The sequence below is a fragment of the Prunus mume genome, linkage group LG7 (genome assembly GCF_029339155.1).
Source record: "Prunus mume cultivar Tortuosa linkage group LG7, ASM2933915v1, whole genome shotgun sequence".
NCBI classification, from domain to species: Eukaryota; Viridiplantae; Streptophyta; class Magnoliopsida; order Rosales; family Rosaceae; genus Prunus; species Prunus mume.
This window is the reverse complement of record NC_142704.1, coordinates 6,673,078-6,698,363: the sequence shown is the minus strand read 5'-3', so window position 1 is coordinate 6,698,363 and position 25,286 is coordinate 6,673,078. Positions and strand designations below refer to the sequence as shown.

General features: G+C 38.4%; 6 protein-coding genes across 23 annotated transcripts; 2 read left to right on the top strand and 4 right to left on the bottom strand.

Annotated features, from left to right (window-relative positions):
• Window positions 1-46: 46 nt before the first annotated feature.
• LOC103337919 (oleosin H2-like) lies at window positions 47-965 on the bottom strand. The gene has a single exon (XM_008241088.2). The coding sequence runs from the start codon at window positions 889-891 to the stop codon at window positions 253-255; it is 639 nt and encodes a 212-aa protein (XP_008239310.2). The 5' UTR covers window positions 892-965; the 3' UTR covers window positions 47-252.
• A 7,683-nt stretch (window positions 966-8,648) lies between these two features.
• On the bottom strand, window positions 8,649-10,896 carry LOB (Lateral organ boundaries (LOB) domain family protein). Of its 7 annotated transcripts, none has more exons than XM_089042053.1 (2): window positions 10,501-10,896; window positions 8,649-9,561 (listed from the first exon to the last, which is right to left on the bottom strand). In XM_089042053.1, the coding sequence occupies exon 2, from the start codon at window positions 9,534-9,536 to the stop codon at window positions 8,931-8,933; it is 606 nt and encodes a 201-aa protein (XP_088898179.1). In that variant the 5' UTR covers window positions 9,537-9,561; window positions 10,501-10,896; the 3' UTR covers window positions 8,649-8,930. The 7 variants fall into 7 exon arrangements, with proteins under 7 accessions (XP_088898179.1, XP_008239313.1, XP_088898178.1 ...); XM_008241091.2 differs by having other exon boundaries at window positions 8,649-9,548; window positions 10,550-10,896; XM_089042052.1 differs by having other exon boundaries at window positions 8,649-9,568; window positions 10,501-10,895.
• Window positions 10,897-14,223: 3,327 nt separating this feature from the next.
• On the top strand, window positions 14,224-15,882 carry LOC103338162 (disease resistance protein RPM1-like). The gene has a single exon (XM_008241355.2). The coding sequence runs from the start codon at window positions 14,224-14,226 to the stop codon at window positions 15,817-15,819; it is 1,596 nt and encodes a 531-aa protein (XP_008239577.2). The 3' UTR covers window positions 15,820-15,882.
• On the bottom strand, window positions 14,352-21,106 carry LOC103338164 (putative pentatricopeptide repeat-containing protein At1g64310). 7 transcript variants are annotated; one of them, XR_016122340.1, is made up of 5 exons: window positions 18,679-21,106; window positions 17,335-18,235; window positions 16,856-17,226; window positions 15,519-15,703; window positions 14,352-15,351 (listed from the first exon to the last, which is right to left on the bottom strand). XR_016122340.1 is itself a non-coding variant. In XM_008241356.3 (2 exons), the coding sequence occupies exons 1-2, from the start codon at window positions 20,327-20,329 to the stop codon at window positions 18,216-18,218; spliced, it is 1,671 nt and encodes a 556-aa protein (XP_008239578.3). In that variant the 5' UTR covers window positions 20,330-21,106; the 3' UTR covers window positions 16,306-18,215. The 7 variants fall into 7 exon arrangements, 1 of the variants encoding a protein (XP_008239578.3); XR_016122343.1 differs by having other exon boundaries at window positions 14,352-15,703; window positions 17,335-17,413; window positions 17,560-18,235; XR_016122344.1 differs by having other exon boundaries at window positions 14,352-15,703; window positions 17,352-17,413; window positions 17,560-18,235.
• Window positions 16,732-17,927, top strand: LOC148915338 (disease resistance protein RPM1-like). Its single transcript, XM_089041889.1, has 2 exons — window positions 16,732-16,798; window positions 17,470-17,927. The coding sequence occupies exons 1-2, from the start codon at window positions 16,732-16,734 to the stop codon at window positions 17,925-17,927; spliced, it is 525 nt and encodes a 174-aa protein (XP_088898015.1).
• Window positions 21,107-21,451: 345 nt separating the features above from the next.
• On the bottom strand, window positions 21,452-24,467 carry LOC103337921 (uncharacterized). 6 transcript variants are annotated; one of them, XM_089042055.1, is made up of 4 exons: window positions 24,069-24,419; window positions 23,894-23,968; window positions 22,129-22,230; window positions 21,452-22,024 (listed from the first exon to the last, which is right to left on the bottom strand). In XM_089042055.1, exons 1-4 carry the CDS (start codon window positions 24,169-24,171, stop codon window positions 21,780-21,782), a joined length of 525 nt encoding a protein of 174 aa, XP_088898181.1. In that variant the 5' UTR covers window positions 24,172-24,419; the 3' UTR covers window positions 21,452-21,779. The 6 variants fall into 6 exon arrangements, 4 of the variants coding, with proteins under 4 accessions (XP_088898181.1, XP_008239314.2, XP_088898182.1 ...); XM_008241092.3 differs by having other exon boundaries at window positions 23,876-23,968; window positions 24,069-24,413; XM_089042056.1 differs by having other exon boundaries at window positions 22,129-22,206; window positions 23,876-23,968; window positions 24,069-24,404.
• Window positions 24,468-25,286: the final 819 nt, after the last annotated feature.

Below are 25,286 nucleotides of genomic sequence, written 5' to 3'. Positions count from 1 at the left end.
ATTGAAAGGAAAAGAAAAATAAAAAGAAACAAACACAGAACAAAAATAGCACAACATTTTATTACATCATATACAAACGTAGAACTACCTTTGACCAAACAGTGACATCTCCTTTTTCTTTTGCTCAAAACGTTTACAAAGGTAACACAGAAGAAAGCTGAGAGAGAAACAAAGAGACCCAGAGAGAGAGAGAGAGATTACTAGCTACCAAGGCCTATATATAATATGTATCTATGAACCAGTTCATCTTCTTCATGGTTCAATAGTAACAGTAACACCTTCACGCCCCGGGCCTCCTTCTTTGGTCCTACCACCCTCTTGGTCCCTACCAGCATCCTGGGACTTATCTACATTTTGCCCCGTTTCTCTAGTCTTCTGGCCCACCTGACCTCCAGTCTCTTGCATCTTTTGGCCCAAATAGCCCGCCGTCTCCTGCACCTTTAGGCCCAAATACCCCGTAGTCTCCTGCACCTTCTGGCCCATTTTCTCCGGAAGCCGACTCTGACTCAGAAAACGGGCCAACCAAGAAAAAGACGAGAGGGCCGTGATCCCAAAAGCCCCCGAGGTTAAGATCCCGACCACGGACAGGCCTATGACCAAAGCTGCAGGGACCAAAATGGGGCTGAAGATAACAAAAAGCGGGGTGGAAACAGCGAGCCCAAGGATCGTTCCAGCGAGCGTGAGCCCAGAAAGGAAGAGCAGAGTGCTGCCGATTGGAACAAGAGTGAGCATTGCTACAATATGCGTGGCAGAGGGACCATTTTGTGGAAGAAAGCCTTTTGGTTGCTGTTGGTCGTCGTACTGGAAACCTTGGTGCTGCTGTTGTTGGTCGTACTGGTGCTGAGTCTGGTAGCCTTGGTGTTCTTGTGGGCGGGGGTGTTGCTCAGCCATTGATGAAGAGGTTAATAGGGTTTCTGGGTTTTGCTTGGGTTGGTTTGATCGGTGAGGTTGAGGATGTGTGTGTGTGAGAGAGAGAGAGAGAGAGAGAGAGAGAGTGAGGGGAAGAGGAGGGGGTGAGGGTTTAAAGAAGAGGGTGGAGGGGACACGTGGAGGGAAGGGGACACTTGTTGGATGCATGGAGAGCGAGGGTTTGCGTGAGTGTTCAAGTGTTATCATCAATTTTTTGTTGGGTTGTGTGTCTTATTTTGGATTTGTGAACTGGAGATGGATGGGGGTTGTTTGTTTGGTGCAAATGCAAATGGCAGTGTGCGTTTCAGAATTTGCGTGTTCCTGTTTTGTTTTTCTGCTTAATCGGTGTGAAAATATTGCAATGAATATCCAGTATGATAAACCAAAAAAAGAAAACAATGGTGAAACCTAGTAACCAAGGTACAACGTTGTCATATTATATAACAGTTTTATTAATTTATTCAGTAAACAATTTCATAAAAAGAATGGTATGAAGGCTTCATCCCGTTTGCAAACTCGATCGAACCATTGTTATGAAAGAATTATTTGTGTTCATCATATAATCACCAGACCCGGGAGGCTCTCACCGACTCGGCTGGAGAAAAAACATGTATTATTTGGATCGCTTCCTTCCTAAAGCTTAGCCAGCCCATTATAGTACTGGATTGAGCCAATGTTTGGCAATATGCAAGCCCAACTTCAGCGGAAACCCAGACATACATGGATTGAGCCTATGTTTTGATTTTCCTTTCATGCACAGCTTTCGTTTTGATGGTGATAAAATGAACTATTATGTTCTCCAAACAATCACTCATTTTCTCAGTTGGGTATAGTTCAGTTGGTTGATCTATTTCATTTTCACCTATGTGAGCAAATGTTCGAAACCTCAAGATACCCAATGAATTTTTCTGTAAGTCCCTCTACCTTAATCGCTTGTACTAAAAAACGATCACTCCTTGTTACTTCAAATCAATGTATAGCTGAGCTGGTGTTGGTAAGGATATTGTGTGAACTACATTTGGAAAACTTGCAGCAAAGAGGTATCTTAAGATTCTTGACAATCTACACAAAATCTTTTCTTGAAGAAACAAACTGTTGACGATAAATTATAATAGGAAATAAATCTCAATTATAATAGGAGACTAGATAAATGGGTAAGTAAACAAAATCCTAATATAGTAAGGAACCCAAATCCTAATTAAGTAAGGACTTGCCAACACTTCCCCTCAAGTTGGGGCAAAGATATTTCGCATGCCCAACTTAACAAGCAAGTCATATAACACCATACTCAACATTGACCAATCGAGCAACTATAGAGAGGACCTTGTCATAAACCATGAGTGAAACAAACGGGCAAACCCTAACAAATAAGGCACATAGAAGAACACATAAAAGCAGAACACAGAAACTGTGTGAGCACGATAGTAGGTAAGGCAGAATATAGAAACCCTTGAGCATGATAGTAGGTAAGGCAGAACACGAAACTTTGTGAGCACGGCAATAGGTAAAACAGAAAACAGAAACTCTGTGAGCACGACAGTAGGTAAGTATGAAACATATTCAACAAACTAGGTTACTTAGTGCGCATTATCCAACTTTTCATGGTAATATCATCAATTTTTCACTTTCTAAATTGTGGATATTTGGAATATGGGGCATCAGAGTCACGAGTTAAATAACCAATTTTCCTTGTGAAGTAGCATAAAGTTCAATCATTGAAGCTTAAATTGCATAGTTGGAACCATTCAATTTGAAGCTCAAGAGTAGGTTGGTGGACGATTCAATATGAACCATCATAATAGGGGTAGGAGAAACAATAGATGAAGTAGAACAAGAAGCAGGTGAAGAAATAAATGCATCAACATTCGACATGGTAATCGATAGCGGGATGGCGGAATGGTGGAATGGCGACATAGTGCCAATAGCAAGGTAGGCGACGACGACAATATGGTAGAAGGCGGCAGCAGGCTAGGATTATAGGTTAGATGCATAGTGCATCGGAAATAGGTAATGTTTATGGGTAGGGTAAAGACGGATCAAAACACAACAACATCATCAACAATGACCATAATAATTGAAAGCAAAGCAAACAAAGGCAACATCAACGATGGCCTCAGTGGCCACGGCACGGCAATGACCATAGAAACGGTAGCTGAAAAAGATGAAAAATTCTTCCATATCAACTTTAGCTAATTCACGTAGACATAACGTCTCTTCAATCCTCTTCTCCCCCTGAAGAGAAGAGGTTCTCGGCATAGTGAAGAAAGAGGTAATATCTCCATTGGAAAGAGAAACATATTTTTTTACTCCCCCTCCCACCTTGAAGAGAATGGGAGGAGAACACTTAAATTGCAAGGAGAATGCAAACACATGTCATAAGATAACTAGGCTATGATACCATGTCAAACAAAGTAAGGCAAATATTCAGATATGTTCACCTATGCTCATATATGCTTATATTTATTGTTCTACAATATGGAGGTATTTATAAAAAAGTACAACCTTAAATAAAATATGAAATAAATCCAAATTACAATAGAAAATAAATATAAATTACAATAGGAAATAAATCTAAATTATAATAGGACTAGATAAATGGGTAAGTAACCAAAATCCTAACACAGTAAGAGCATCTCCAGCAGAGTTGTTATACTCTTAGCCATTTTGGCTAGAATGAGGCAAAACGCAACTCCAGCAGATTTGCTATCTGACTCTCTATTTTGGAGAACTCCTTATTTAAGTTTGGTGGCTCTCTATATTTGGAAGAGGAAGAGAGAGAAATTGAGGGTTCTCCATTTCTTCCTCTTCTCTCTCCTCTAGGCACACAACCTTTTCTTGTAACATCCTACATCGACCAATGGAGAGGGGGTGATGTGCCTTATATGTACAGGCCCGTCTCCATCTAACACAAGACCTTTTGGGAGCTCTTGAGTCATGGGAACTCCAAAGTTAAGCGAGTTGGGGCTAGAACAATTCTAGGATGGGTGACGGGAGAGCGGACAATATCTCTGTGGTGCTAGTGTGAGATGGATTGTAACATACATGTGCCCATGTCCCTCCATCTAGCACGAGGCCTTTTAGGAGCTCACTGGCTTCGGAGTCATGGGAACTCCGAAGTTAAGCGAGTTGGGGCTAGAGCAATTCCGGGATGGGTGACCTATTGGGAAGTTGCTCGTGAGCTCCCAGAAACAATACCATGAGGGCAAGAGGGCCCAAAACGAACAATATCGTGCTACGACGGAGCCGATCCTGAGATGTGACATTTCTCATCTCTTACCTTTTGATTTTTTTACTAAACTTTTAATTTAGAGAGGATTAGAGAGAAATAATAAAATATTAGAGATTAGCCAAAGTAGAAAACATTGCTGGAGGAAACTACTTTCAGTAGTTTGCTATAATAGCTTTCTAGTCATTTTAATTCAAATTTGGCTAAAATTTGGGGACTCTTCTAAAGATACTCTAAAGAACCCAAATCCTAACTTATAAGTAAGGATTCGCCAACACAAACCACTAGAGTGAAAGTTGAACATTATATTTGTCGTCATGCTTTAACCCATTGAAATTTGAAGCTATAAATTCTCTCTGCATTGAATATTATTAGAACCGTGCAACTTGATAGGCTCACCTCATTTCCCTAAGTCAAAATTTGGGCCATATATATATTCGAAAGCCACACTTTGTGCACATATGGTTTAGAGATTGTATTCCTAATTCCCCCTCAAATAATAATATTTGAAAGGGGTCACCACTACACAATATGTTATACTTTGTAAAAACGAAATATACTTATTCTTCAGAAAGTTTATATCGGCTAGGATTCTTGTGTAATATATATCTTAGTATAAGATATACAATTTGACTTGACAAATGATTGCCTAAAGGCAGAATGTAATTCTTTAACCCATAATCTTTTGTTTGTTTATAATCGCTGTAATGGCCACCATCATGGCTACCATCATTGGTAATCTGAAACAAGAACCACTTTTCATCATATAATATAAATATATCAGGGCCAAGCATTGTAGGGAATAATATAAAGATGTCGATCTAATTTATATACATATACGTTATTCAGTGGTTGTTAGCCACATACCACACCTTTTCTAGAACTTGTGCATGTGGCGTCAAGTGATGACATATATATATATATATATATATTCGTTTATTCGGATATCGGATGCTATGAAGAGATAGTATAAAATACATGAGAAAAAAGTATGAAGAGATAGTATAAAATACATGACGTCCACGGGATAATAACGTCCGAATGTCTGCATAGGAGAAAGTTAGCAACTTACTTTGATACTACTAATTATACATAGCCAATCTTAAAATTTGTGTTTCGTTAGATTCAGATCATGATGCACTAGCGGCGCTAAATCTGCTGGATGCATTATCATTGCCAATCAATTAGTGATATATATTCCATGTTCTTTGGATCTGACGTTTTCTCTTTCTCTAATTTTTATTTTGGGTCTCTTTTTGTAGTTTAAAACCATTTGATGCAGCCCCCGTTAGATATGTTGCGTTATCTTCAAAAGCAAAATTGGATATGGTTCTGACAGAAGCATTCAATAATTGCATCAGTGGAGAATTTAGAGAAAGCGATTCAACCAAGTTTGAATGTTGCTCATAAAAGTTTGCATAATTAGGTAAGACCATACAAGTTAATTTATTGTTTGGGGTCGAAAGCTTTACTGAAAAGGGGACGAAAGGGAAGGAATGCAAATACAGTGGCATTGGGAAACAAAGAGAGATTTGTTTTCAGCTTCCACCATTTCCATAGACAGCCAGGTACACTGTTCTAGCCCAGATGATTGAGTGTTTATTAACTCCATGGGCCACTCTTTTTAAATGTCCAAAACTATTCAACCTCAAGTTTTTATAACGACTGCAATAGGGTACGTTGCACAAGTTGTAGTGGAGTTGCTTTTGGGTGGTAATTTGTACTGCTTACTTCCTTCCTGTAAATAACGGTTCGACATTGTGCCGAGAAATAGAAGATAGAAGAATGAAAACTTACCATTTTTCTGTAGAGGTCCGATACTTTTGGTACAGAATGTACAAGTTCAATTAATTCTCAGCAAATCAAATGTTTAATAATAAGAATTAATAGTTCATATATATTGATCAGAAGGTAATAACATTTTGTTTTGGAAACCTAGAAATAGATATTGTCGACAAACATTCAAGAAAGACGACCTTGGGGAAAAAAAACTTGCAACTTGCTAAAAGATATATATATATATATATATATATATAGCACTGTACTTTGGTAAGCCCCATGAACGAATTTAAGGTGGGAACATAAAGACTTTGAGGTGGGGGCAGAAAATAGGAGCCCCACGTCATGTTGTCTTTCTTGTCCCTTGAAATAGTAATAAACCTCTCCTGCCATATTTCACCAGCTCCAATTGCTTCTTTTCCACGTCTTTGCAGAGAAGAAGATTGATGGGTTGATGGATTCTGAATGAATAATTATTGCAAACCAAAACACAAAAAAAAACAAGAAAAACAACGACTGCAGAAAGCCATACTTGTTCCCCACCACAGCAGAGGCCCCCCTCAATCCACAGTTGACACAGTATCATACTTTTCCCCACACATATATATTTAACATTTGGAAGAGTATTTAAAAGGATAAAGATTGATTGACATTGAATATATCAATATTGCTAGAACCTAGTATGTATTTGATTTAAGAGAGATTGTAATATTATGATAGTGCGTTATAAGCGTTATAATATAAGTAGATTGATAACATTCATATAGTGCCGTGTATGTTACAGTCACATATTAACATTTCTTATAAGGTAGATTTATCTGATTTGGTATCTGCATCAAGTAAAGTTGAAAATATAAGTTTTTTTTTGTTGTTGGGTGGAGTGGGGAAGACTATAAGATATGATGTGGAATTGAGATGAGAAGATTGGATTTGGTTTCTCCTATCTTTCCAAGGAAGAAAAAGGTGAGGCTTTTGGGATTTTTGCGATCTCGAGGAGGGTTTGGCTGAGAGGAGAGGAGGCACTATAGTAATAATTGGAGGACAATGGACTTGACTCTCACTAGAACCACTGCCTGACCCAGATCCAGATACGATTCTTTCAGACTATGTACATGTGTGTGTGTGAATTGTGTGTATGAGAGAGAAATAGAAGACAGGTTTAACTTTTCTTGATTTGTATGAGTGTAATATCTTTCTGTGTGAGTGAGAGAGAGAGAGAGAGAGAGAGGACTGACAAAAGTGAAGAGAGAAACAGGAAAGATGGTGTGCGTGTTTTTGAATGATGAAAGTTTGGTGCCGCTACAGATTACGAAAAAGAAGGAAAAAAACATATCAATGGAATGAATAGAATTAGACAGGGAAGTCGAAGAATATAAGGAAATTCAAATCAAAGTCACCTTTCTCCCTCAGGCACAATCTCACACAATGTTTCGTCTAATCTCAAACGCTTAATCTGCACAAGTTCAAGTCACCCCCTCTGACCTTGGAAGCATATTAATGAAACCCTAACCTTCGCTGGGTTTCATTACTTGTCTGGAATTAACCCGAATTACACAGTTTTATAGCGTAACCTGACCTGAGCATCATAAAAAGTATATATTTATATCCAAGGTTTCACTGTGTTGTCCGGTAAGTTTTGGGTACAGTACAAATACTTGGCTGTCGTTGGAGATGGAACAACTACAGTGCTTTATGCATCGGATCCAATGAGGAATGGACTGTAGATTGTACTGTTTCAGATATCTCTGCAACTATACTCCCACAAACATACATACATATATATATATATATATATATATATATGAAATAATATTTATTAGGAGAAACAGATTCACGCAATCAAGTACATGATAAACACTAGAATTCAAACAAGTTAGAATATATATGCACTCACAAAAGGTTGAAACACACACTGTTTCTCCTTCTGCAGACCTCTTTTTAATTTTTTTAATTTTTTATAATTTAAATTATAAAATTTGAATGGGTTATTAAATTTTTTTGTTTTTCCAATATAAAGTAAAAAAGGCTAACTGATGTTTAAGAGAAGTTTCAAGCCAGCTTCGCCATCGATACCATTCACGAAACTTGTGATCAAAAGATGAATAGGACCATGATTAGCTAGCTAGGTTAACTTATTTTTATTTTATTTTATTAATTAATATTGCAAACCAGCGGCTATCAATGAGCTTCTGGAATTATTTAAATTGAATATATATATGTAAAGTGGTCCTCATCAAAACATGCAATTAAAGCAGCAGAAGTAAAGGGTGAGAATATATAGGGTGAAAAGAGGACTAAGCCCCTATATATACTTAGCCACACCACAAAGAAAAAGAATCCTCTTTAGTGTATATGATCAAGTAATATTGTATGTTTTTATATAATTAAGAGACAGATAAAGAATGTCAACCCCCGCATGGCGCATGCGCATGCCTTCATTTATACTTCATATGTACAGTTGCATTATGACACAATATTAAGAGATCTACTCCATCGATCTGAGGGCAAGTCTTATTCAAGAGAAACAATTGCGTAAAACAGGAATAACACTATTTTGTAATCGTCGACCAATAACTCTATAATACGAGTGATAACTTCTCCATATATATGATATAACGTTATTGGCCAAAAATAGTAAAATAGTGTTATCCCCTTGCAACTAAGTTTCTCTGCTTATTTAGGTTGACATAATTTAGGTATATACATACATATAGCTAGCACTGAACCCACCAAATTATATACTTGGAAACAATGAGATTACTAAAGCCATCTGGCTATATATAAATATAGCTCGCACGAAATTATATATAGAAGAGTAGTGTAACCACTACACGTGAGGCTAGAGACCCTGCTGACTGAGTACATCTACAACTAATAAGCATATATATGTATAACACCACATGACCTGCCTGACACCACCAATAGAGTGCTATCAGAAACCAAACCCTAGCTAAATTGGGTTTTATTTACCTCTGTCAATTATTGTGATGAGCTAGCTAGGGTCTCAAATCTCACTTCACATTCTGCCATCTCCTCCTCCTCCTCCTCCTTCGTTAATGTCCCCGGACCGGTTATGAATATCATTCCATGGAAGATAGGGAGCTGAGAAAGCTCCTCCAGTAGTACTAGCATTGTTTATTTGTTGGTAAAACTGGTGATGAGGATGATGATCAACCGACCTTCTCCGAGGAGCCATATTAGGCTGAATCACCGAATTTAGCCCTGTTGGTAAAGAAACAGGCGGAGGCAACACCGTTGCTGTTGTGATTTCGTTGCAGGCATAGCGGATGAGGTCAGCATTGGCAGAGTCAAGCTCCTTCTGGAGCCTCTGGACCTGCCTTTGGAGGAAAGAAATGGCTCCAACACACCCATACACCGGGTCCCTGACACGTGCCTCCGCCTCATAGGCCAGGGAGTTCACGGCGTCCTCTCGCTGATGAGGCAGGAGCTCGTTGAGAAGCTTGGTCACATTGCTGGCCCCAAAGATCTTGTGGACATTGGCGAATTTCTGGGGCTCCTCCGGTGGGAAGTAAGGTGCGAAAATGCAACCCGGCATGCATTTTCTCCTCAAAAACTTGCAGGCAGCACAGGGAGAGTTATAGGAGGAGCTGGAGGATGCCATTTTGATTTTTCACTGCACACCAAAGCTAATCTCTGAACAAATTAACACACTATCACCACATCAAACATTTTTTGTAAGTCAATCCTTAATTTGTCTGTATTATAAAAATAGTATACAATATATTTGCAACTGTTTTTGTGTGTGTGCGTGTGTATTGTTGGAGGCATCAAGATAATTTTGATTAGTGCAGGAAGATCAGAACCACACACACACATATACTTAGCTACTGGAGTTTAATCAGACACTAATTTGGAAAAAAAATTACCACCAATCTCGTCACTGTACTCTCTCTCTCTCTCTCTCTCTCTCTCTCTCCCACACACATATATGTATGTATAAAACTCATAATTAACTCATGCATATCATGCTAGCTCTTGAATCTAAAAATTCTTCGCTTGATTGTTTTCTGGCTCTCATCATCTTGTCTTTTCCCATCTTTTTATATAAAAAAGAAATTTAAATGAATTCTCACATGTGATGCTCTCATCACAGCTGCTATGCCTCGATCGCTCTCCCCTGCAGGGCCATCTGCATGTTTCCTTAATTTTGGTTTCCAATTTTGTCTTTTCTAATTATATAATTTTTCCACTCTCTCTCTCTCTCTCTCCTCCCACACCATCCCCAGCCACTTTGAAGAATTGATGCATGAGCAAAATTATAGCAATTTTATGTATAAAAAGGTCATCATAGGCATCATATATACATCCTTCTCAAATTAATCAGTTAAACTTGGATCTGACTAGCTAGTGCAACTCGCCCATTATAGGTGTGGTTACACATCTTTTGTTGATATATAAAGGTCCAAGAACATGGAAATTAAAGTCTAAGTTAAGCTAAGCTCAAGGATCTTGTTGTATATATTTTTCAGCCTTGTGCCCCCCCTCAAAAGAAAAAAGAAAGCAGCAGAGAGAATGGAATTAAGGAATAATTAACATAGAAAGGACAAGCTACATCACATGTTTACCTGGGATCTATGTCTCTCTGATGAAAGCTATGAAAAAAGGGAATTTTACCTTTTTCCCTTGTGGAGGAGCTCTTGCGAGAAATTAAGAGCTGTAGCCTGTAGCTGTTCTTTGTTCCTTCCAAGATATATATAGATATTATATCTAGTAGCTAGCCTCTTAGCCAGTTACCTAGCCTTAGCCAATTGAAGGAGTAACACAGATTTGTCTCTGGAAGGGAGATATGATAATCTCTCTCAAAGTGGAAACCCTAATTGGAGGGAGGAGGGAGAGAGAGAAGAGAGAAGTAGCTATATAGCAGCTGAAAGTTCTGTGATAAAAGGTTATGGTAGAGAGTAAGAGGCAAAGAGTAGAGTATTTAGTGGATGGGAGAAAGAATGAAGGCAAAAGACAAAGTAATAAATGGGAGACGTACACTAAAAAAGAATGACTATGACTCTGCATCTAACAATAATATCAGGGGGATGACCATGTCTCCCTTTTTTCATTCCACCCCCAATTTTTTTTATCTCATGCACATTCAGGTAACATATACATATATAGCTACACATTCAAAATTAAACATTGATTAATTATTTAATAAAGATACACTAAAATAGACCTTCTAGTTGCAACATGCATTTTCTCAAACTAATTAACGAGGTATATTAGCAGATATGGGCTTAGCCAAGTTAATTCTGGATGTGCTCCCCACCATGTATCTGAGTTTGAATCCCCCCTTCCCATAATTTAGATTAAATTAAAGTAGAACATCGTTTGTATAAATAAAAAGGAGATACATTCAATATGAAATAATGATATATATCCCTAATCCCCACTCCACATTGAATTTCATAAACTAAAACGAAATGTAGTGTATGTGGGCAATTAAATGAAGCCAAAGCAAGGTATTAAATAAAAATTCCATCAATCTCTCTTGATCTTCAAAATATCATCTGCTGATACTTAATTTGGAGATTAATTTTGGCTTAAAAGGGCATACATAGTCCATTACTGCAACTTGCGTTTTTGTTTGAAAATCCGATGTATCGAGCATCGCAAAGCAAACAGTGCAATAATGGAGCCCGACAAAATGGTTTTTACTCGCACTGCAATTTGTAAATATTGGTTGAATATCACATCTCCCTCAATCCTATCAGAGTCATATCACAGCTGCCTCTCCATGATAATCCGATGCTTCAGTTGAGTTACTGTTATCAACTCACTTGTTGCTAACCAGAAAAAAAGAAAAAAAAGATAAGAAGAAGAAGAAGATCTATGAAACTAGGGTATTTTTTATATTCTCTATACCTTACTTGCTGCTCCTTTTTGCTGAAAGTGGTTGAATGGGCTTACTTCTTTCAAATTCATGTCGCATGAGATAGAACACACATTTCATCAATTTCTTCTGCATGCTGAATTTTTTATTTATTTGATATGAACAAAAAGAAAAGGAAAACAGAAAAACAAAAAACTTGTCAGCACCCAATGGACTAATTAGCGCCCTGTAATTTGATCTGGTACCATCAACTCCATCACCATGCATGTCATGACTGATGATCATGAGTTAAAGATATACAGCTCTAAGTGAAATAGGCTGGTCCAAGGTTTGCAGGGGTTGCTTTCAGCCAATCGATCCGTCCAGATTTTTGTGACAAATGGACTTGACAACATGATTGCGACCAGCACAACCTAATTTGCTAATCCTTAGGCTATAAGATGTATACATATATCTATAATGCATGTATAAGCAATTAAGATCATTAAGAAATTAATGGTCAAACTTTTACTAAATAAAAACATGTTTGAAATACTTAAGCAACTACCATAAAAAGGAGGTTTGCTATAAAGAAAACCTACATGTATAGCCTCCCCAAGTTGGCGGGGCCTTGAGAGTGAAATGTTTTCTTGGACTATTTTGTTGTTAGTCCCAATCACTCCCAACCATTCTTCCCCAGGATAAGGGTTCCAATTAATTTCCAGTTTCTGGTTATATATAGTATATACATACAAATTTCCATATTCTTTTTTTCTTTTCAATTAATAAGCTCGTTTGCGACTGCTTCTTTATAAAACACTTCCGCTCACAAGTGCTTCTAGTAAAAGCACTTAAAGATGTTGAAATCTTCATAAGAAATCCAAGTGCTTCATGGAAAACACTTGGGAATGCTTTTTTGAAGAAGCACAAAGCACATGCTTCTCTCGAAAGCTCTTTTGTGACCCAGAAGCACTTCTAAACTTTTTACCAAACGATGTAAGAAACGTTTTTTATTATCAGAAACACTTTTAACCCTTCCGGAAGCACTCACTTATCTTATCTTTTCGTGAGTTTCTTTTCTAAGGGAGACTAACGTTTTGAAAGCCTGCCGGGATTCTCCACATACAAACCATGTGGCTTATGGGGCCAATGGAGGAGGTGCAATACCTAACTTGAATATTTTTACATTTAGTTATGGAGCCATAATCATTAGAGCATTTCTTATTGGCCGATACTTAATTCGTTTTATCATTCGTTGGATTATTCAATTAGGTTGAAATACTATGCATGCTTTTTAGGATGGGAAAACACTATTTTGGATGAGTGTCCATGAACCTTTTTTCAAGTTTTTGAAGGGAGACGATGTTTTTGTTATATCATCAAATCCATTTGGTCAAATGGGTAAAGTAGCTATCAGCTGAAAAAAAGAAAAGAACACACAACGTTGTAGGGCTTGCTTGCATTGTGTTGACAAAGATAGAAGGATGGGATGGGTGTAATTTGAATGAAACATAATTTTAGTTAAGGTAATCAGGTGCATGAACATGATCCTAATAATGGGCTGCAGTTGATAGAGCTGAAAAATGATGAACTTGAATCCTAAAGATCATCAATCAAATGAGCAATAAAACCTAAAGTAGATATGTTAGGCTTTCTACTCAACCCTTTCTAATCAATCATTTTCCCGACAAATAGTTATGTTTGACTTTCTATCCAACCCTTATATAAATATATATTGATCCTTATACTCAGTTTTACGGGTTTTTTTTTTTATTTTTATTTTTTTTTTTTTAAAAACAAACTATTGGGAAATGGGAGTTTTATACAAATATTCATTAGGTGCATAAGGTTTTGAATTTCTGCTTTCTTAAGTGGAGATGAAAGAGTTCAACCAACTAAACTATACCCGTTGACAAACTTAAATCAAAATAAAAGAATAAGGCCAGTTATGCAAGGGCCATACAGGCCCATGGCTGGAGCTTTGCTGAGTCTGGGTGTTGTGGCCTTTAATAAGAACCGCCGGCTGGGCCTTGTGTTGCATGACAAGAAGGCAGGCCGGCAGGGAAGCCATTGAGTGAAATAAAATGTTAATTCACCTTCTCTTTCCATTTTACTACATGAAATTTCTTTATTAAATCTAATTTTACAAATTATAACGAGTCTCTTGGCATTTTCTGCAGTGACAAGAGCTTGGATGTCGTAGCAAGATGTGGGGATTTGTTTGTATATGTAGGCAAGAAAAGCAGGCTGCTTTCCAATTGGCATACAAAGCTCAACCATCACAAAGTCACAACATGCATCATTGTTAAAACTCTTCATGGTTAAACAAGTTCGGAAATATATGCTTTGTGTTATCCGCCACCTCTTGTTGCTGTCCTCGCAAACGGCAAAGCATATTAACTTGTACTCTTTAACTTAACCATACCCTATAACATTATATATTTCTTCTTTCTCTTCTATGTATGCAAAACACAGTGTCTAGAACTCTATGTCTAGTTCAAATGCCATAGAAGGAGAGATGGAAGAAACCGAAAATTCCCAAGAGAATGAAGAAAGGGAAACATCGGCTTCTTCTTCATCTCTTCCATTGCAATTATGCTACAGAGATTTGCCTGATTACGTTCAAAACTGCTTAATGTATTGTTGCATCCTCCCTGATGGCATTTCCAAAGGGAAACTTATTCGGTTGCTTGTGGCCCAAGGACTGATACAAGAAAAAGCAGGGCATGTTATGGAGGATGTAGCAGAAGAAAATATATCCGAATTGATCAGCCAGGGAATGCTTCAACTCAAGGAGCAACATTCTAGTGTAAGGACTAGATTGCAGGTCCCCTCTCCTGTTCAAAAATTTTGTGTTCAACAAATGGAGGAAGGAGATGTTGCAACCTTTCGGGCTTTCGTTTGTTCAGACATCACAGAACAGTTAGCCCACTTGAATAATCATCAACCTACTTCTTTATTCCTGCTCGGGAAAAATCTTTCTCAAGACGATGGTAACTGGCTCAAGTTTAATGGTGCAAACTCTTTAAGAGTCCTAGATCTTGAGCGTACCAAAATCAAAAGGTTACCAGATGAAGTGGGAGATCTGATAAGCCTCATCTATCTTGGTTTGAACCACACTGATATAGAAGAGCTTCCAGAGGGACTCGGCAGATTAAGAGCCCTACAAACTTTCGATATCAGATGGTGTGGGCATTTAACAGCCTTGCCAGACCAGATACTCAATCTTGTCAGGTTGAGGCACCTCAAAATGTACAAGAACTGGTTCCAAAATGTTCAGGGGGTGAAGCTACCTCCAGGAATAGGAGGAAGCTTCACAAATCTTCTGACCCTTACAGGTGTACATGCTGGTGGTGGAATTGCAGAAGAATTAGGTAACCTGATACAGCTCAGAAGACTTGGAGTGATGGATGTGGCTGAAGAGAATATCAGTGAGCTACTTGCCTCCATAACTAAGATGCCTGGACTTCTTTCCTTGTCTCTAGAATCAATTCACACCTTCAACGAGGGAAAACTTGTCCTCCTGGATTCATTCTCGCCCCCACCATTTCTTCAAAAGCTTCGCCTGGAAGGCGTCCTAGAAAAGCTACCTTCTTGGTTTGGTTCCTTGGAAAGGCTAACAAACTTGAGATTAGGATTCTCTCACATGCCTGAGAACCAGTTTTCGGTACTTCAACTGCTACCCAACTTGAAAAATCTAAGCCTTTGGCATGCTTATGCTGGAAAACAAATAGGAAAAGAGTTCTGTAGTGCTGGTGGTTTTGCCAAGCTCGAGGAACTCACCATTGCTTCTCGTGTTCTTGAGGAGTGGACAGAACTTGAAGAGGGAGCACTACCTAGCTTGAAACACCTCTACGTACGCAATTGTCTGAGGCTGAGGATGTTACCTGAAGGCTTGCAGTTCCTCACAACACTGCAGCGTTTGGATTTGCTGCCTTTGTTGCATGATCATGCAGAGCGTCTGAAACCTGATGGTGGAGAGGAAAACTACAAAATTAGCCACATTCCAATGATTAGATTGATGACCACGTCTATGGTGGAAGAAGTCGTTAAAGCTCAGGGAGAGGGATCCCCATGTGGGTGAAACGATAAAAGTTACAAGCTTTCTAAAATAATGTGTTTCTCCACACAATTTATCAAGCCATAAAAGGAGTTGGTGTTTTCTATTATGTATGCAATTTTTAAACTTTTTTTTCGTTTGCAACCATCAGTTAGATAAATGTTGAGGAAAACAGATTGATGTTTGTTAGCTGATTTGTTTTGTTAAACTAATAGAGTGATTACAATTTACAAGTTAGCTATCTCTGGGCTTCTTTATGCATCACCACAGAGCTGCTTACAAAACCAGAAGGAAGAACAAGCACTCAACAATCCAATATTGCAAAGCATTTCAATGATCTAAAAAACGAAGAAGATTTTGACCATACAAGAGAAAATGCATTCTCAAATTTGTGGGTTTGAGCGTGGGCTCCAATAAAGGAATTCCGAAGCTAGAAGCTTTGGCGGGGACTTTACTCAAACAACTTACAAGCTGAGTGAGGGTCATCATTGACTGCATAAAAACCAACGATTCATAAAACTGATAATTTCATAAATTTATGCACTCATCTTCTTCGATTTTTATTCACATGGAAAAGTATATATTAAATCTACTTTACAAGATCAGTGTGGAGGATTTTGTTTGTATAGCAAGAAAAGCAGACTGCTTGCCATACAAAGCTCAACCATCACAAATTACAAGCATCTGCTACCATCACAAAGTCACATCATGTAGCATCTTTAGACTCTACATCGTAATTTTAGTTTGGATATATATGCTATGTTTTGTAGTATATGTCACCTTGTTTGCTCTCCTTGAATCTTTCTTAGAAATTATTCTACAAGACTACAACACGCTGGACTTTAACATACCCTATAACATAAGGTCTGACAACTCTAACCATTATATATTGCTATCTTCTCGTCTATAAATGCAAAACACAGTTTTTAGAACTCTATGGCTAGTTCAAATACCATTGAAGGAGGGATGGAAGAAAACAAAGACTCTCAAGAGAGTAAAGAAGGTGAGACATCAGCTTCTTCTTCATCTGTTCCATTGCAATTATGCTACGGAGATTTACCTGATTATCTTTTCCAATGCTTAATGTAATTTTCCATCTTCCCTGAGAACCACTGGATTCCGAAAGGGAAACTTATTCGGTTACTGGTGGCCCAAGGACTGGTACAAACAAACGCAGGGCAGATCATGGAGGATGTAGCAGAAGAAAATATATATGAATTGATCAGCCATGGAATGCTTCAAGTTAAGGACGACCGCCCTTGCAGAGGGACTAGATTGCAGCTCCCATCTCCTTTTTGAGAATTTTGTCTTCATCAATTGGAAGAAGGAACCTTTCCAACTGTTTGGGCTTTAATTTGTTTGGAGTCTTCGGACATCACAAAACTCTCATCCCACTTGAACAATCTCCAACTTCAACCTACTTATTTGCCCCTGTTGGAAATCATAGTCATTTTCGCTATGATGGTAATTGGTTACAGTTTAATGGTACAAACTATTTAAGGGTGCTATATCTAGAAGGCACCAAAATTAAAAGGTTACCAGATGAAGTGCGAGACCTGATAAACCTCATGTATCTTGGCTTGAACCACACAGATATTATTGAGCTTCCAGAGGGAATCTGTAGATTAAAAGCACTACAAACTTTCAATATCAGATGGTGTGGGTGTTTAACAGCCTTGTCGGATGAGATACTCAATCTTGTAAGGTTGAGGCACCTCAAAATGTTCAAGAGCATATTCCAAGATGTTCATGGGATGAAGCTACCTGCAGGAATAGGAAGCTTAAAAAATCTTCTGTCCCTCATAGCCATACATGCTGGTGGTGGAATTGCTGAAGAATTAGGTAACCTGATACAGCTCAGAAGACTTGGAGTGATGGATGTGGCTGAAGAGAATATCAGTGAGCTATTTGTCTCCATAACAAAAATGCCGGCTCTTCCTTCCTTGTCTCTCGAAGCTAAACACGCATTCAACAAGGGAAACCTTATCCTCCTGGATTCATTCTCACCTCCACCATTTCTTCAAAAGCTTAGCCTAGAAGACGTCCTAGAAAAGCTACCTACTTCATTTGGTTCCTTGGAAAGGCTTACAAATTTAAGACTAGGCAACTCTCATACGTCTGAGGACTTGTAATTGGTACTTCATCTGCTACTCAACTTGAAAAATCTGACCCCTTGGAATGCTTATGATGTAAAACGAATGGGGAACGAGTTCTGTAGTGCTGGTGGGCTTCCCAAGCTCAAGGTTCTCAGCTTTGCTTATCATGTTCTTGAGTACTGGACGCAACTTGAAGAGGGAGCACTGCCTAGCTTGAAATTCCTCCACTTGCACAGTTGTCTGCATGTGGCAGAGGATGTTACCTGAAGGTTTGCAGTTTGCCACCACACTGCAGCAGTTAGACTTGTTGCCTTTACTGGATGATCAAGCAGAACGGCTAAAACCTGATGGTGGAGAGGAGAATTACAAAATTAGGCACATGCCAAATATATCATTTATTACCATATCTATGGTGCAACAATTGGCCACCGGTAAAGAAATATATAGATATGATAAAGTTTGGAGAAGCTCAGATGGAGGGGTGAGCCAATGCGGGTGAAAGGATAAAGTTATAAGCTTTCTGGTATATTTGTGTTTCTTCATACAATGGAGTCTGTATATCAGGCCATAAGAGGAGTTGATGTTATAGATGATAAAACGCGAAGTTAAAACAAACAAAACCAATTCAAGATTCCAAACCATTTTGCTTATCTCAGAAAGTAAGGGCCTTTTCAAATTTCAGTACTTTAAAAGAAATCTATCATTCGTATTCGTAACAAAGATAGCTTGTGAATTGATGTTTATAGCCCAATACAAGGAAGATTTTGATCAAACAATAATTCACTACCTTTAATCCAGCTAAGCCCCGTTATCTTCCTCAGTTTGCCTTCTGTCATGTGATCTCTCAACTTCTTTGCATCATCCCACCTCCCATCGCCAGCATATATATTAGAAAGCATGACCCTATAAGCACCTTTCTCGGAACTACTCTCAAAGAGCCTCTGGGCTACAATTTCTGCCAGCTCAGAATTTCCACAGACATCGCAGCACAATAACAGGGCTCCCCAAATGCCGCAGTCCACTGGTTCTGGCAAGGACAAGATTAGATTGTAAGCCTCTTCCAATCCTCCTTCCATCCCAAGAAGTTTTACCATATGAACATAATGCTCTGTTCTAGGTTGAATGCAAAACTCATCCTTCATTCTTCTGAAAATTTCACGGCCATCTTTGACAAGGCCAGCATGGCAGCACGCACCAAGGAGAGCAGTAAAAGTATATTCATCAGGTTTTAACCCGTTTCTCAGTATCTCATCAAACATTCTAAAGGCCTCAGAGGCAAGTCCATGCAAACCAAGACCCAATATTAATGAATTGTAGGAAATAATATTCTTTTCTGGCATGATCTCAAACACACGAGTCCCCATGCCCAAGAAACCGCACTTTGAATACATGGCTATGAGAGCAGAGGAAATCATGACATGAGATTCAAGTCCATGTCGAAGAACATAAGCATGAATCTCACAGCCAGGCCCTACATTTGCTATCTGAGCAGCAGCAGCCAACACACTGGCAATCAAAATGGAATCAGCCTTCTTACCTTCCATGTTCAAATTCTTGAAGAAGAACAATGCCTTACCATAATCCCCAGACTGTGAATACCCAGTTATCAAAGCAGACCATGTAACTAAATCTGGCTGGAACAAACCACTAAAAACTCCATGTGCAGAGTTCATACACATGCATCTTGAATACATGCTCACAAGGACACTGCTTACATGAGCATTAGAATCTAAATTACATTTCAAACAAAGACCATGTAGTCCTTGGCCAATAGTTATCAAGCTGGAATTCGATAAACCCGAAAGCAACCCAACAATTGTGTATCCATCCGGCATCATCTCCATGCTTCTCATCTCACTAAACAGTTGCAACCCTTTGTCCCAACGTCCACAGTTTCCATAAGCTGAAATTATAGAATTCCACAAAACCAAATCCTGCTGTGGTGTCCCATAAAACACCCTACTTGCTTCATCAACAAGGCCGAGTTTTGAATAAGCTGTAACAAGTGCACTGCTACAAATAGAGTCCAATCCTAACCCTGAAACTGTTACTCCACAATGGACAAGCTTCAGTCCTTCCAAATCAAAGCTCTCAGAGCATGCACGTATAATGCAAGCATAAGTGAAGTTATCAGGTCTGATTTCGGTTCTAAGCATCTTAGTAAACAGAGAAAATGCTTCCTCAAATTTGTGGGCTTGAGCGTGGGCTCGAATTATGGAGTTCCAAAGGTAGACGCTTTGGCTGGGACTTTCATCGAACAGCTTACAAGCAGAGTGAAGGTCACCATTGACTGCATAGAATCTAACGATTCTAGTTGTATAAAATGGGTCGTGGGAGAGATGGGTCTTGAGAATCAAAGCATGCAACTGCTTGGCTCTTGATAAAGATAAATAAACCTTGGAGAGGTCCAAGTGAAGCAAATGGAAATGAAGGAACATAACTTTTAAGTTAGGACATCAATTTTGACACATGGGTTCTGGTATTTTTGTTGAAAATAGAATATGATAGCTTATATGGGAAGAACTCATATGTTCTTAACAGAAGAAGAGGAAGGCATTAACACTGGAACTTGCCCAGAATTATCAAATGAGTGAAACTCACATTGCCATTTGGATTGCAGGTTTCAGAGCTAGGGCTTCAGCCCAAGCAGAAAAGAGATGAAAACAATCTAGGAGGAGACGAACAAAATACTTATGGACTGGGAAAAAAAACTCAAGGAGGTGGTTACACAACTCGAGGAGATCAACAGAAAACACTCAATGAGAAAGTAACAAAACTTGAGGAGATATATGGATGTACAGAAGTCGAGAAGATGGATGCCCTGTTGCCATCTGCATGCTAATAGAAATTTGCGGAAACACAAAAGGGAATGATAACTGAACAACTTTTTGAGGGAACGTCCAGCCGCTCGGCTATACTTTATTGCCGAGCGGCTCTACTATTCTTTAGAAAAAACAACAAGTATAGCCGACCGGCTATAATTTTTTTTTTTGGGGGGGTAAAAAGGGCCTGGCGATTCCGCACTACGTGTCAAAACGGTAGCCGGGCGGCTATACTATTTTTATAAAAAAGAGGGAGTTGGCGCCATGTGTCAAAAAGGTATAGCCGGATCGGCTTATTATAGCCGAACGGCTATACGCTGTAGTATATTATATTTAAAAGGAGTTTTTTCACAATAAAAATATCCAGAACAAACATATATTACTGAAAGTCAGCTTAACATACATACAACTGATTGACTGCATACAATCAGCGAATCCGAATCCGAATGATATGGATTGCTTCCCTTTTGCTTGTCTTGTGTTGAGACTGTGTTGTGTTGAATTAGGGTTTTTCAGAGAGGGAGAGAGACGAAAGAGGGGCAGTGAGAAATTGATAATTAAAATAGATTTGACGTGAACAAGCGTAGGGTAAACATACTGAGCTCCACCAAACTGACCGTCGATTTGCCATGTTTTTACTCACGGATCATGCCACGTCATTTCATTTTGTACAGATGAAATAGATGATAAAAATAGATGAATTTATAATCTTTTTTTTTTTCCTGTAAGTTTTAAATCTTTTAAGTTTTTAGAAAATTACAAAGATTTATACTTTATAGATAGGAAGCAAGATTTATAGACTTTGCCAGAATTTCAAAGGTTTGACTTCAACCTTGGACTTTTTTAGTCTCATAGCTTTCAGCTGTCTGCTACCCTACCCTCAATAACTGCTTTCACATTGAATTATGGAACTTCAAAAAACTGTGGAAGTTTGATATTGTCTTGGATTGAGTATTTAGAATATCAAAAAAGGTTTGCTTGAAATGTCCACCATCCAAATCAGAGCATGCAATTGTTTGGTTCTTGCGTAGATTGATTTTCCAAATGAAAAAAGAAGCATGGCTAATCATGCAGTGAGTGATGGAGGAGGAGCAGGGGGAGCAGACCATATCCCAAAGGAATTTCTGATCGGTGGGGGTGGTGGCCTTGTAAATCTTCTTGTTTGTTGTAGCCTCCTCAATCTCAGCAGCACTTGCCTGCCTTTGTTAAGGTTCATACTTTGACATCCAAAGCAACCTTCTCTGCTTGAAAATGTGTATTTTGAGCCATCTTTACTGTCAGGCGCAAATGCTGAAGTCCTCTGCTTACCACCTTATTTCATGCCAAAAAAAATATCAATTCATGCATACATGAACGCTAATACATGGCGGATGAAATTCTCAAACACAATAACTACTAACATGAAAAACCATTACCAACTGGAATCAAGGCAGAAGTTGCTGCAAAATCCCCCAGAACAAGCAACACGGCGGCTGCAAGTACCGTAAATTTTGCTGGAAAACCATTCATTTTTCTGACTAAAAAAACATTCAGTTTCTGAAACAGAACCAACAACTTATAGTTGTTGCATACTGTAATTTCTGTGACATGAAGAAGGCACGAGCAAGCAAGATTTATAGACGATACTTTTTATTACAGATACTTGTATAAATTTGGTGCCAAATTCTTGCAGATGAGGCAACAAGTTAAAAGACAATTACTTGCCTAGTGAATATATTAATTAAGTACATATGATGAGTAATGCTAAACGCAGTAAATTTATTCATCAAATTTATATACCAAATGAAGCGGTACTGTGTAACATTACTTAGAGTTTCTTGCAACTTCAATGAAGAACAAATGTTGGAGGAGATGGAAAGAAAAAATATTGAAACACTGTTGGAGACCAGACCTTAAGAAGTTGGATACAAAACTCAAGAAGTTGGAAAGGAAACAAATGGAACAGGACAAGTTAAGAGTGCACGTAATTGGATTTCCAAGAGTGAACTTACCAAATATGGCAAATATGGGATTTCAAACCCATTCCTAAGTTCCTAAACCTTCAACTTAGTGGCTTTATTAGAGAGCAGTCTGTTGAAGGCATTACATCATTATCAGAATAAATGATCTTATGTGTTTCTATGTGTTCTATGGCATTATTCAGATTCTGTTTTTATTTATTTATATTCTTTTGAGGCTGTTTTAATCCTCATGGAACATTGGAATAAAACAATGCAAGTACCAAAAATAATTTCTGGAGACTGATTACCTTCCCAATGTGTTTAACACCTACAGAAACATGAATGAAGCCAAGAAGAGGGTCTCTATAAATTGCCATCTCAGAAACAAGTTGTCAAAAAGGAAAAAGAAAAGGACTTGGAACAAAAAAGGATGTCAAGAGCTAACAATGAACGAAATGGTCCCTGATAATGATGCCAGTTTGGTGTTTGAGGTGAATGAACCCAATATGATAGCTTATATGGGAAGAACTCATATGTTCTTAACAGGAGAAGAGGAAGGCATTGACACTGGAACTTGCCCAGAATTCTCAAATGAGTGATACTCACATTGCTATTTGGATTGCAAGTTTCAGAGCTAAGGCTTCAGCCCAAGCAGAAGAGATAAAACCAATCTTGGGGGAGATGATTACAAAAGTCATGGACTGGGAAACAAAACTCACGGAGTTTGTTACACAACTCAAGGAGATCATCAGAAAACTCAATGAGAAAGCAACAAAACTTGAGAAGATATATGGATGTACAGAACTCGAGAAGATGGATGCCCTGTTGCCATCTGCATGCTAATAGAAAAATTTGTGGAAACACAAAAGGGAAGGAGGGAATGAGAACTGAACAAGTTTTTGAAGCACCAAATGAAGTGGATATCAAGTAGAGGATTTATTCAGAGGCTTAATTGGAGCAGTTTGTTAAAGGGGTGCCTAAGTCACACAAGTGGTGAAGAAAATAACATATTCAGACACAATTACATACTTTTAACTCAAGTGGCTTGTAAAGACCCCACAGCCAGATGGAAGGCAACAAATTAAAGCACTAACTTCCTTAGGGAATGAATAACATCCATAGAGCAAGTAAATATAGGCCAACTTCTATGAGTGAGGACAGAACATTCTGCACAGTAATTGGTCTTAGGCTGCGCCCATTATTTTCTTGCAAAAATTCTCACCTTGACATCCAAAGGTACCTTGTTTTCTTCCAATATGTATCTCTGCCAAGCCATCTCTACAGTCAATATGCCATAAACTACTCTTCCCACGACCTTCAGCCATACAAGAAAATCAAAGCAAGCAAGAAATTAATTACCAGATGATCAAGTTATCAATGTAATTAGCTAATCACAGGGAGATGTTATCAATTACCATGAGGAAGTAATGTTTCACAAGTTGCTTGGAAATCCCCCATAAGAAGCAACACTAGTGCTGCAATTACCACCAACTTTGCTGGAAAGCCATCCATCTTCATCAGAAGCAGAAACAATAACTTAAGATAACCTTATCGCCTCACGATGAGAAGAAGGCAAGGAAAGCAAGATTTATAGACTGCCAGATTTTCAAAAGTTTGACTTCAACCTTGGACTTTTTCAGTCCCATAGCTTTCAGCTGTCTGCTACCCTACCCCTCAAAATAACTGCTTTCACATTGAAATATGGATCTTTCAACAGAATCTGCTTACGGTTGCACCAGACCTTAAGCTTAATGGCAGTGGAACTGGAAACTGTAAAGTTTTTGGAAGCACCAAAACAAGTGGAGATGAAGAGGACTCGAGCACATAAAAGACCCTTAATTACCTCCTCCATCATCCTTAATTTTAGTCCTTCAAATTTTATTCTTGTATTTTCCTTTCTTAGCTACTTAGCTACTTGTATAGATTTGGTCCTTGTGAAATGCATACAACAATCATTATAAAAATCTGTGAATAACGCATCCAAAACTAAATGGACTTGCAAATGAGGCAACAAGTTAAAACTATAACTTGCCTAAGGAATTATTGACATCCATAGATTAAGTACATAAGAGAAATGTCAAACGGACCAAATTTATTCATCAGTTTTTGTTCACCAAACGCACCAGACAATTACTTGCCTAGGGAATAGATTAATTAAGTACATTTGATGAGTAATGCTAAACGCACTAAATTTATTCATCAAATGATGCAGTACTGTGTAACATTACTTAGGATTCCGGAGAGTAAGTATCATTGAATGATGGCGGAGGTGGTGACGCCGTGGAAAGATGCGGTTTCAGATAAGGTCGGAAGTGCGGAGGGAAGTTTTTGGTGGAGAGGTGGCTTGGGCCCTCTCAATGGTCTTAGGTTGCGTCGGATGGGCACTATTTTCTTGCTAAAAATGTCAGTTTGACATGATCCAAAGCTACCTTCTTTTCTTCCAGTATTTATCTTTCTCAAGCCATCTCTTGTACATTGTCAACATGCGACAAAGTACTCTTCACAATACCTTGATCAGCTTCAGCTAGCCATAAAAAGAAAATCACAGCAAGCAAGCAAGAAATTAATTAATTTAATTACCAGCTAAAGCATAATGTCATTAATGTAACTAGCTAATTACCTACCGCGAAGAA

Excerpts from the sequence above, each read along its gene's own strand:
- LOC148915338 (XM_089041889.1), top strand. The coding sequence starts at position 16,732 with ATGGCTAGTTCAAATACCATTGAAGGAGGGATGGAAGAAAACAAAGAC. Across the intron at positions 16,799-17,469 it reads CTCTCAAGAGAGTAAAGAAG|CCTTGTCGGATGAGATACTC; the intron begins GTGAGACATCAG and ends GGTGTTTAACAG.
- LOC103337921 (XM_008241092.3), bottom strand. The coding sequence starts at position 24,171 with ATGAAGATGGATGGCTTTCCAGCAAAGTTGGTGGTAATTGCAGCACTA. Across the intron at positions 23,969-24,068 it reads TGAAACATTACTTCCTCATG|GTCGTGGGAAGAGTAGTTTA; the intron begins GTAATTGATAAC and ends GTATGGCTGAAG. Across the intron at positions 22,025-22,128 it reads TTCTGCCTTGATTCCAGTTG|GTGGTAAGCAGAGGACTTCA; the intron begins GTAATGGTTTTT and ends GCATGAAATAAG.
- LOC103337919 (XM_008241088.2), bottom strand. The coding sequence starts at position 891 with ATGGCTGAGCAACACCCCCGCCCACAAGAACACCAAGGCTACCAGACT.
- LOB (XM_089042053.1), bottom strand. The coding sequence starts at position 9,536 with ATGGCATCCTCCAGCTCCTCCTATAACTCTCCCTGTGCTGCCTGCAAG.
- LOC103338164 (XM_008241356.3), bottom strand. The coding sequence starts at position 20,329 with ATGTTCCTTCATTTCCATTTGCTTCACTTGGACCTCTCCAAGGTTTAT. Across the intron at positions 18,236-18,678 it reads GGGGCTTAGCTGGATTAAAG|GTTTTAGCCGTTCTGCTTGA; the intron begins GTAGTGAATTAT and ends CTCCACCATCAG.
- LOC103338162 (XM_008241355.2), top strand. The coding sequence starts at position 14,224 with ATGTCTAGTTCAAATGCCATAGAAGGAGAGATGGAAGAAACCGAAAAT.